We start from the raw sequence: 12,461 nt of genomic DNA, 5'->3' as shown, positions 1-12,461 counted from the left end.
GGTGCAACGGCAGGTTGTGGCTGCGGTACCGGTGAAGCGGCGGCGGCCGCATCGGTTTGAATGGCACGTTGACCCTGGACGAGCTGTCCAAGGGCATCCAATAACGCCTGCGTCTGCTGATTCTGCAAGCGATAAAATTCGGACAGTACATCTGGAGAATGTGGCGAAGCCATGACACAAATAAATTATGGCAAAGTAAAACACAAGATCCTTTGTAGACTCGTCGCCATGTGATGTGTCGGCAGCTGGGCCAACACCTTGTAGTTCGAGATGGCTGAAAATGCACGCTAGACTAACGCAGACGGGCGTGAAGTACTGGAACAGGCTACGTAATTAATGCTATGAAGAAAAGTACATAGCTGGATTAATACTTATCTTTAATCAATCATTGTGGTACATCGCTCTTGACTATACACAGGAGACTTTAATTACAATCACTGTAAGGCTAATGGCGCCTTGCTAGTTTGTAGCCATTAACTTAGCTGAAGGCTATTCTGTCTCTCGGCTAATGAGAGAGAAAGGCTTCATACATCTAGTCGCTAGCTAGGTCGTCCGTACAACTGGGGCGAGTGCAATATCGTATCATGAGACCTGCCTTGTGGTGGCGCTAGGTCTGCGATTACACAGTGGCGACACGCGGGTCCGACATGTACTAAATGGACTGCGGCCGATTTAAGTTACCACCTAGCAAGTGTGGTGTCTGGCGGTGACACCACAACTTTGATCACAGCACTCGTACTTTAAAATCTACGAAAATCTGCAGTAGTTTGTGTTAACAGAATGAAAGGGCTGCTACGCTGGCTGAAAGATAATTAAATCTGCCTTATAAGCGTACGGTATTATGTGATAGTGTTATGTATTATTCAGTTTGGCATGAAATAATAGGACTGTTTATTTTGACGAATAAGAAGGAAAATTTAAAGAGAGAGTTTATCTTTGGAAGACAAAGATGATTTCGTTTGGTAATTAACTGATGGTAATCAATCTGGTTAAACGATATTACTGTGTTTCTCTTTGAAAAGAGAATTTGTGATATATATATATATATATATATATATATATATATATATATATATAGAGAGAGAGAGAGAGAGAGAGAGAGAGAGAGAATTAAGTTTACCTTAAGAGGACGATACGAAAGAAGTAATTATACATTCACTACAGCATACGCTTATGATCGGTGACATGGCTACAGAGTTTCCGTTAACAGTTGCATGGGGGCTTAATTAAATATTAAATGAAAATATTTTTAGTAGCTGTATGTCTGGTTACGAAGTCTCGTAACCGGTTGGCCCTGAGTAGTATTAATACGCAGTCTGACTGCTTAGAATAACAATAAAGAATGAAAGGAAATTTCCGTTAACACAATTGATTAATTAAGTCCCCAGCAACTATAAAAGCTACGAAACAACAAAGCACAAGTGTAACTGTTCTGTGTGTGGAAGTGTGATTCAACGTACACATCTGGCGCGGTTCTTCCTCAATACGACAAGATATTTTAAACACCTTTTACAATGAAGTAATTAAAAAAAACAGAAATACTATAACTGCACATAGAAACCAGAATTACAGTCTAATACAGGAACAAAAGCCAGATGCTTTGTTGACTGAACCTGTGACCAAGAGGCATTGTTATTTAGGAAATTTGAAATAACATTTTTTTTTGTTACCTTCCTATACATTGACGAAAAATACACCGTGATCATTGCAACATCCCCAATCGAACAATATCTGCTGTCTCGCCCAACAGAACAACTGAACACGACATGCCCTCAACTAGTACTGCTATCGACATCCTCTCAACAAGCACTGCCCACGGCAACCTCTGAATTACCACTGCCCCAGTGGAGGCGGCGGAAAAATACTCATTGGCGCAATCTCTGGCGCTGTGACTCAGTGTAGCCACCTTTCACAGTCGACAAGCTTAGGAAGGTAAACAGTTGAACGATTTGTCTGTACCATTTACGGAATTCTTTTACAAGTTGGATGTTTAACGTTGGTTTTTTATCGCTAACCTGAACGCTTATCCCGCTTCTGCCTATTGTTAAAATGATTATAATACTGGCCAATATAGAAGGTTGTGTAAGGTGAGGATAGCCTACATATACTTGGGCTAACGTTGACTGAAATACTTACGCACACCATACGTAATCGCTTTGCTTGTTTGTGCAAACACTGTGTCTGGAGTGATTATGCACAAACTATTTAACTGACGCCTCGCGTCCAACTTATCCTTCTACTTTCACAATGACTTCTGATTTTCCCTGCCGCCCCTAGAATGTTTTGTGAAGTCAGATGTTGCTTCCTAGGAAGAGACAACTAGAAATCGCTGTACTGTATAACTTCCGATGTGCTGTACTGGAGCAACAGCGCAACATTTTGTCTTATAAGAATGGAGTGACGTTTCGTACAGTGGCGCACGCCGTTGGCAGTAGAAAGCACTTTTTTACAGACCGCCACAGTACAAACTCAATTAGTCTTTCCCCTCTCCCACTCATAGCACAAAGCCCATAGTCTCCCGTAAGCCTTTCTTCGACTCCTTCTCCTACAACCGCATCCCAGTCCCCCATGACTGTCAGATTTTCATCCCCCTTTTCGTACTGAATTGGGCAACGGCCTTGCCGCAGTGGATGCACCGGTTTCCGTGAGATCACCAAAGTTAAGCACTGTCGGGCGTGGTCGGCGCTTGGATGGGTGACCATCCAGCCGCCATGCGCTGTTGCCATTTTTCGGGGTGCACTCAGCCTCGTGATGCCAATTGAGGAGCTACTCGACCGAATAGTAGCGACTCCGGTCAAAGAAAACCATCATAACGACCGGGAGAGCGGTGTGCTGACCACACGCCCCTCCTATCTGCATCCTCAGCTGAGGATGACACGGCGGTCGGATGGTCCCGATGGGCCACTTGTGGCCGAAGACGGAGTGCTTTTCGTACTGAATTACCCGTTCAGTATCCTCATATTCTTTCTGCGTCTCTTCAGGTTCAGTTTGTGGCGTCGGCATGTATATCTGAATTATCGTTGTCGGTGTTGGTTGGCTGTCGACTCTGATGAGAAAACCCTATCACAGTAAATCATTCTCTGCCCTACCTTCCTATTCATAACGAATCCTACTGCCGTTATACCAGTTTCTACTACTTTAGATATTCGTATGACCAGAAATCCATGTCTTCTTTCCATTTCACTTCACTGACTCCCCACTGTATCTAGATTCCCTTTTCAGATTTTCTATCTTCGCTAACGCGTTAAAACTTCTGACCTTCCAGGCTCCGACTCCTAGAACTTTATCCTTTCGTTGCTTATTCAGTCTTTCTCTCACGGTCACCTGCACCTTGGAAATCCCCTGACGGAGTTCCTAATGGAGGACTATTGCGGAATCTTTTGCCATTGGAGAGATCATCATGACACTTTCTCAATTACAAATGGTTCAAATGGCTCTGAGCACTATGCGACTTAACTTCTGAGGTGATCAGTAACCTAGAACTTAGAACTAATTAAACCTAACTAACCTAAGGACATCACGCACATCCATGCCCGAGGCAGGATTCGAACCTGCGACCGTAGCGGTCGCTCGATTCCAGACTGTAGCGCCTAGAACCGCACGGATACTCTCTCAATTACAGGCCACGTGTGTGGATACACATTGGTGTCTATAATGGCAGTGGTTTCCAATGCTCTCAGCAGCCTCACGCCGTTGCCCATTGCTGATTCTTTCGCCTTTATGGGCAAGAGAATACCTTGAATCTATGTCCGCTCCTCCGGCCTCTTTGACAAGGCCGTTGGCAGAATGATGTGACTTCTTCTGCTGGAAATTTTGGGCCGCCAACGCTGATGACTTTTTTCGAAATTTGTGCGGTGGTGGTTTTCGAACCCTGGACCGATGACGTTTCGGTCACTAATCAAAGTGGCTACCTCTACACGACGGGTCCAGATAGCGAATATTCAATTCAGAAATCATAATAGGAGAAAAATGTTCAGAAACACACGAAGATTTCAGCTTAATTACGTCATGGTTAGACGGAGATTTAAAAATCAAGTACTAAAGACGTGTCGAGGAGCACACATACTCTCGGATCAGAATTTAGTAATGGCTGAAGATGAAGAGAATTGTCCTGAAGAAACAATGTGGAAAAAAGTGGAATGGTGAAGTACTGAAGAATTATAAGTCGCATTTGAAATTCTCTAAGGTTGTACATAATGCGATAATGAATACCAAAGAAGGCATTATATTGGAACAAATAAGCCCTCGGCCACAAATATTAAGTCAGAATTGACCTGGTTTCGACGCTACTATGAGCGTCGTCTTCAGAATTAGACTAACTATTCTAAAACATATTAGGTATATAGTACATTAATAAAAGATGCAGTACTTACAAGTCACATACACTCCTGGAAATGGAAAAAAGAACACATTGACACCGGTGTGTCAGACCCACCACACTTGCTCCGGACACTGCGAGAGGGCCGTACAAGCAATGATCACACGCACGGCACAGCGGACACACCAGGAACCGCGGTGTTGGCCGTCGAATGGCGCTAGCTGCGCAGCATTTGTGCACCGCCGTCGTCAGTGTCAGCCAGTTTGCCGTGGCATACGGAGCTCCATCGCAGTCTTTAACACTGGTAGCATGCCGCGACAGCGTGGACGTGAACCGTATGTGCAGTTGACGGACTTTGAGCGAGGGCGTATAGTGGGCATGCGGGAGGCCGGGTGGACGTACCGCCGCATTGCTCAACACGTGGGGCGTGAGGTCTCCACAGTACATCGATGTTGTCGCCAGTGGTCGGCGGAAGGTGCACGTGCCCGTCGACCTGGGACCGGACCGCAGCGACGCACGGATGCACGCCAAGACCGTAGGATCCTACGCAGTGCCGTAGGGGACCGCACCGCCACTTCCCAGCAAATTAGGGACACTGTTGCTCCTGGGGTATCGGCGAGGACCATTCGCAACCGTCTCCATGAAGCTGGGCTACGGTCCCGCACACCGTTAGGCCGTCTTCCGCTCACGCCCCAACATCGTGCAGCCCGCCTCCATTGGTGTCGCGACAGGCGTGAATGGAGGGACGAATGGAGACGTGTCGTCTTCAGCGATGAGAGTCGCTTCTGCCTTGGTGCCAATGATGGTCGTATGCGTGTTTGGCGCCGTGCAGGTGAGCGCCACAATCAGGACTGCATACGACCGAGGCACACAGGGCCAACACCCGGCATCATGGTGTGGGGAGCGATCTCCTACACTGGCCGTACACCACTGGTGATCGTCGAGGGGACACTGAATAGTGCACGGTACATCCAAACCGTCATCGAACCCATCGTTCTACCATTCCTAGACCGGCAAGGGAACTTGCTGTTCCAACAGGACAATGCACGTCCGCATGTATCCCGTGCCACCCAACGTGCTCTAGAAGGTGTAAGTCAACTACCCTGGCCAGCAAGATCTCCGGATCTGTCCCCCATTGAGCATGTTTGGGACTGGATGAAGCGTCGTCTCACGCGGTCTGCACGTCCAGCACGAACGCTGGTCCAACTGAGGCGCCAGGTGGAAATGGCATGGCAAGCCGTTCCACAGGACTACATCCAGCATCTCTACGATCGTCTCCATGGGAGAATAGCAGCCTGCATTGCTGCGAAAGGTGGATATACACTGCACTAGTGCCGACATTGTGCATGCTCTGTTGCCTGTGTCTATGTGCCTGTGGTTCCGTCAGTGTGATCATGTGATGTATCTGACCCCAGGAATGTGTCAATAAAGTTTCCCCTTCCTGGGACAATGAATTCACGGTGTTCTTATTTCAATTTCCGGGAGTGTATTAAAAAAGATCTAAGCCGGAAAGGCGACGTCATGAACAGTTGTGAGGTGGCGAGCCGCAAAGGGCTGCTCGTACTGGGAACAAGGGTTGCAACAATTTTGAAGACGTCGCTCGTAGTAGCGTCGAAACCAGGTCAATTTTGACTTAATATTTGTGACCGAGGGCTTATTTGTTCCAATATAATTCTGACACGGTCACTGAGCCTTAGCAGCTATGTTCAAAGTTTTACCAAAGAAGGCAGTTCCCTTGGACGTGAACGAACAGCCCTAAAACGAACAATCATTGTAGCTGGACGGGCAAAGGCATGTCGAGGAATAGGAATTGACACTCGTAACAAAGACATTCATAGAAGCTGGACTGGCAAAGAGGTGTCAAGTCTTCAGTTTTGACATAAAAAGAAACTATCGAAACGTTGCGATGCGCCCAGTATCGATATTTTTGTTTCCATATTATGAAGGTGTTGGTACATTCTTAGGTATAGGTATCGACACAGAATATTGTGTAGAATCTGGTATTGGAGGGCCCTACCTGAGAGGCGCGCAGCCGCCGCTGCAGGTCGTCCAGCTGTCGCTGCAGCTGCGTCTCGACCAGCCCGGGGAAGTCCCGGTAGGTTCGGAAGACGCAGACGAAGGGCGGGTCGGCGAGGCCGGGCAGAGTGAAGGCGACAGTGCCGGCCGAGAAGTCGTCTGGCGGAGCCATGGCGCAGGCGACGGTCGGCAGGTCCGGGAAGTCGACAGCGAGCGGCGCGAGCGCGTCGAGGCCGCGCCAGCCGCGCGGGTAGTGGCGCTTCCAGGCGCACAGAGCCGCCTCCGCCTCGGCGGCGGGCGGCCGGCGCACCTCGAGGTCGAACAGCCAGCGCGGCAGCGCGCTGCGCCGCGTCGTGCAGTCGAACGGCGGCAGGTCGCCCGAGAACCACTTCTCGTCCTCGTACTTCATCATCACGATGCCCACGCCGATGCGCAGCATCTCGCGCTGCCGCAGCTCCGCCCGCTGCGCCTCGCTCGCCTCGAACCGGCACTCGTACCTGTTGCGAGCACACATCCGCTGCGTCACTGCGACGCCCGAAACGTCCTGCCAGATTAAAGCTGAATCATATATTTTTAAAGTGGCTTCTCTCAACCTACACACATCTATGGGAAATTGAGAAAATTTGTCAAAATGTATAATAACTTTATATGGACATCTTTATTGTCGTTTTTATGTTACATGATGCAAATGTGAGGATCGTTGGTTGGTTGATCTGGAGGGAGGGGACCAAACAGCGATGTCATCAGTCCGATCGGATTAGGGAAGGATGGGGAAAGAAGTCGGCCGTCCCATTTCAAAGGAAACATCCGGCATTTTCCTGAAGTGATTCAGGGAAACCACGGAAAACCTAAACCAGGATGGACGGACGCGTGTTCGCACCGTTGCCCTCCCGAATGCGAGTCCAATTTGAGGATGAGATAAGAGGTTAAATTTCTAATGTTACACACTGCTGAGGGCTGGGGATGTTACGAAATTATACCTTTATCTTTCACAAATGAAGTTGTCACGGTACGAACCCCCTTACTAGATGAAGATTTCTAGTACGCAAGGATTGCTTTGTGGAGAGCGAACGTGCTACATGGTGGGCGACTAACGGAAGCGCGTGGCGCGCCCGCGCGAAATTTGCAACGGTCGGTGGAACGCCTCCGTATCAGGGCGGCCACGTGGTCTGCAGCTTCTGGCATTGTTTGGTTTTTCGATCATTACACAAAAACTATGTAACTTACGGCGAAGACCGATGCGGCAGTGGATTGTCGTCAGCAATATGCATCTTCTGAAAGATCGATCTTTATTTCAAGTCACGAGACGCAAAAGGATAGTTACCTCAAAATCGGTTAATATCATGAATACTGAAAGATTAATAAAAATAGTAAATAACAACGTATAGGGATGAGCGAGCACTCATTAAAAACGTCTCGTCATAGCGGATCGAGTGCCGTAATCATATGTTAAGATTAATAAATAATTAAGCCCGTAAAGAGCCATAAACAAAGTTTGAGGGGAAATTGTTTATAAAATTCAATAGAAAATTCATGACGTAAAGAACGGCACTATATAATATTTTGGGTGGCATCACACGTATTTTAAACTCGTTATACTATACATCTTACTTGCAATAGTTTTCATTGTTTGCAAATTATTATTAAGAATTATCGCCCATAATTAATTAATTATTATAGATATGAAATTTTTGAGCAGCGCAATGTGTAGATCGCTATAGATTACGTCTAAAAACAGTGCTACATGCAGTTCCATGTTAAAACTTTGCAGCACGGATGTAAACAAACAAATTTGCGCTAAGTAGCGAAATGTTGCAAAAACTAAAACTTGATTTACGCATGATAGAATAATCCTAGAAATTAATGTAAACTAATGAATAAGATGTACTTTTTAGCGCGGTTCCGATGGTGTACTTATTTATGTCGAGTGGTGTATGTATCAAAACTTGTAACCTTAACTGTTGAGGCTGGTACTTAAATAACCAGGGGGTTGGACATCCGAGCCTATAAAAGCGAGCGGCCACTTTGGCGAGGGGTCAGTCGTTGGGCAGTCGTTTTGGAAAGTGAGTGGCGAGCAAGTCCCACTTCATGGTGGCCCATGTGGTCGTTTGAGAATTCTTTTTCGCGCCGATTTATTTCGACAAAGAGTATTGTTTTAGAGTGCAAGTGTGCAAGCATATATTTGGTGAACTGGAAGTGCTACGATTATTTGTGTGAGTACGATTTACGGGGTATACATCGCCGTAAGTGAACATGTGGCGAACTGTGATTTCGCGCCAAAACTGTTAGAACAAAAAGGACAGTGAGACTTGTGGTTCTGTTCGAATTGATTGAGAAATTTTAGTTTATAGCAGCCTACATTTCTGCTATTGCGGGCCCCGAGTCAAATTATTATTAAAGTAAAACTAAACCGTCTCACCAGTTCTAATTTCATTGTGTGAAAGAAAAGAACAACGCCAATAAAAAGTGACTGAACTGTGTCGTGAAAAACTGATTTTAGTATAATAATCGCCTAATTCTTGTTCCCTAGCATAAACTGTACTTATGTCTGAGTGAATAATTAATTCAAAAACTATAACAAATGCGCGTGAGTGGAAGTGTACTAATGCACCAAGTCTGGAAATCATCCCCTGAGACTTACGCGAGAGCCAAAATTTGCAATACCATTTTTAACCAACATTTGTATATGCACATTCGTGTGAACACTCTGCAATCGCATTTCTTCTTTATTTACCATCCCGTCGCAAAGTATACAACGAAACATCATTACATCCTACATCGTTTGCATAAAGACAACTGGAATGTCCGACAGGTGCCGAAAACAAAGAGCAAACCATCATTCGCCCCACCATCCTGGGCGTTTGCCATTGGCCTTTGAAAGTTTCAATAACGTGTACGCCCTCCGTGAGCGTTTATCACTGCCTGACAGCTACGTGACATGCTCCCCCCTGAGGTATCCGTTCCCAATCTTCAATGAGAGCCCATGAGAGTTCTTGGAACAGGAATATGACAAATACCATGTCCCACATATGCCCGACGGGGCTTAGATTGGCATTCATCGCCGCCCATTCCATTACTTCGATGTCCACGCTTCGCAAGACATCCCTTCCGACGCCCTCCACGTTCGCCATGCCATAAGAAGGAATTCAAGGCCTTATGCAGCAGCCACCGCATGATCCAGCAGGACCTGTTAGATGTACATGCTGGTGGTTAAGTGACCATGGAGGACAAGATCCGCATGGCTATCAACACTGAAGCCTCACCACATCACAGAACCTTGGAAATCTGTCGATTTCCTATACACCATTTGGCAGTTACCGTTCAGCACGCGTCACCAGCCGGCCGCTGGTGGTCGAGCGGTTCTAGGCGCTACAGCCTGGAACCACGTGACCGCTACGGTCGCAGGTTCGAATCCTGCCACGGGCATGGATGTGTGTGATGTCCCAAGGTTAGTTAGGTTTAAGTAGTTCTAAGTTCTAGGGAACTGATGACCTCAGCAGTTAAGTCCCATAGTGCTCAGAGCCATTTGAACCATTTGAACGCGTCACCACACATGAACACGGCCATCACCTTGCGTCAGAAATTATCTGGACTCGTCTGTGATAACTCGTTTCGCGAGTGACGAAGTTGCCCGTTACATGCGAATGGCGGACGAGCTGCAAGATACCGAGTCAAACGAGTACTCGAACAGGACGTATGGGTCGTCAGGGTCTTTCTCGCAATATGTTCATTACAATGTGATCGGACGCGGCGGCTCCAGTGGCCTTTCTAGGATCGTTTTACAGTGCTCTGTCGGTATCCGGACAATGGCAGAGACGGCCAGATATCGGTCTTGACGTGGGGCTGCAGTGCGTCGGCGACCTTGTCCAACTCGCCTACCTGTAACGTGTCCGCAACCTATGGATGACACAAGAGGGGCATTGGTATATGCAGCGAAACGAACGAAGGTCCATCCTTTATGAATCTGACCGCCCTTGCACTGCATTAACATGCCGTATTCCACGTGCTTGGTTGTATACAAAGTCCGCAAATGACAACCGCCGTCTGTGTGCCTCGCTAAAGACACTGGGACACCGGTATTCACTTCCTTCTGGTCGGTCATCTGGCGCTATTTGCATAACACATGCTGTAGATGGCGAGTGATTTTAAATGTTCCCTACACTGAAAGCGATGATCTCAAGCCGTGCGAAGATCACGAGTATCGCCTGTACCACAACAGATATAACATACCGGACATTGATACACGTGACCCCCCTCATTCGTTTGAACTGTGTACTTTGGTAACATAATTAACAATTAAAAGCTAGAAACTGATGCCTTTAAAAAATACATATAAAAGTACTGACACATATTTTTATTGGCGTAACATTATCTCGATTGCATAAAACGTAACACGTACAGTTCTGGATTTCGCAATACCAGTTCATCATTCTATGTCAATAATAAGTGTTCGACAGTGCATTCATTAATTGTCTTGGCAGTCTTTCTTTACTGGTCACTTCAAAACTTCTTCATAGTTCGGTAGGGGTTCATTAAACTGATAACGTTGAAGTTTGTTCAAATCCGTGATTGTATTGGATCACTTGGAACCTTTCCTGATGGATAAGATAGCTTTCCAGGTGCACTCAGCGGACCACGACGAAGACCGAGAAGTTAAGTGTGACTAATCAGACCACAGACCACTGATCGTTGTAGAAGTTGTAAAACAACCGTTCCTTGTGTTGTCGGAAACATAAATCTGAAAAAGTGTTCATACAGAATGTCACCATCCTTTATCTTCCAATATTTTCAGCTTTTTCAGAAATTCTTGTCTTTCTGTAGTATGATTGCCACCTTGACTTGAAGTCTAACATTTCGAAAGCAGCAAGTTCTCTACCAAGAAATGTACCTGGTTTCGAATGGTTCAAATGGCTCTAAGCATTATGGGACTTAAGATCTAAGGTCATCAGTCCCCTAGAACTTACAACTACTTAAACCTAACTAACCTAAGGACATCACACACATCCATGCCCGAGGCAGGATTCGAACCTGCGACCGTAGCAGCAGCGCGATTCCGGACTGAAACGCCTAGAACCGCTGGGCCACAGCGGCCGTCCCTGGTTCCGAACTTGAATCACATCTGTGACGTCATGCATAGCAAATAATCTGTCATGTTCACTTCTTTTCCTTTTTATAATACGGAAATCCCAACAGTGTCCATTCACTGGAAAATAATACTAAATTTCGATGAATTTCCCACAGCCGGTTAGATACAACAGAAATATGCTGACAATTTGATTCTTACTCAGAGCTGAATTGTTGTCTGAGAATAAGACGAAGTTCGGTTTATTATTCTGGTATATTTTTTATATAATCGTTTGTACATTTCATTTGGACTCTTCTTGACTCCATCCTTAAGACAGACATATACCGAGCTGATATTAGTCTTTGTATTGTGCATGCGAAATACATTGGCAAGGAGGGAGGAGGGAGTAGAAAGTATTGAATTATATGCAGCATGCTCAGTGCCGTAATCTAAGCTTTATTTTGAAAGAGGCACTAGTCGCTACTGATACGTCTTTGTTTTTAAATGGGCGTGTCATTGACTTGTGAAAATATTTTTTTACAGAATCCTATAGAGTATACACTAACTGACGGACTGATATCCCTTTAATGTCATTTGTGCAGTTTCATATGTAGTATCCGAAGCAATAGCAAACACAAAACCATCAAATTATACACTGGTGCCCATCTAAAAATATACGATTCATCATTTTGTGCCAGACCAAGACTCCAACTCGGAACCTTGTGTTTTGTGGGCCGATTTCTTACAAAAAGAGCTGCAATGTTAATAATCATTAAGGAAACAGTCCTCTTATCAGCTGGATAACGATTTCTCCACATTATCTTTTCTTCTACTGGTGCTAGGCTAGCAAGGTAAGCAGAAAAGCTTTTGTTACATTTAGAGAATACGAGGGAGGTAGTAGCAAACGTAAAGCTTTCAAGGTGGGTAACGAGTCGTGCATGGATAACCCAGTAGGTAAGAACATTACTTGCAAAAGGCTAAGGTTTTAACCTGCTAGGAAGCTTTAAATCACCGCTAAATGGAAGATTCATTCTGGAATTCGTACTTGACTGCAAGAGCAAT

At 45.9% G+C, this 12,461-nt stretch overlaps 1 protein-coding gene across 3 annotated transcripts in view; it reads right to left on the bottom strand.

The window, feature by feature from the left end:
- The window catches only part of LOC124711537, a 54,155-nt gene that overhangs the window by 29,635 nt on the left and 12,059 nt on the right, over nucleotides 1-12,461 (bottom strand). For 2 of the 3 annotated variants that reach the window (XM_047241671.1, XM_047241670.1), the window contains exon 2: nucleotides 6,336-6,831. In XM_047241671.1, coding sequence (XP_047097627.1) covers nucleotides 6,336-6,831 — 496 coding nt within the window. Of the gene's footprint in view, nucleotides 1-6,335; nucleotides 6,893-12,461 lie in introns of all 3 variants that reach the window. The other variant, XM_047241669.1, reaches the window with a different exon arrangement.

The sequence above is a fragment of the Schistocerca piceifrons genome, chromosome 8, assembly GCF_021461385.2.
Source record: "Schistocerca piceifrons isolate TAMUIC-IGC-003096 chromosome 8, iqSchPice1.1, whole genome shotgun sequence".
NCBI lineage: Eukaryota > Metazoa > Arthropoda > Insecta > Orthoptera > Acrididae > Schistocerca > Schistocerca piceifrons.
Note: the sequence above shows the minus strand (reverse complement) of the source record. Positions and strands in the feature narration are given on the sequence as shown.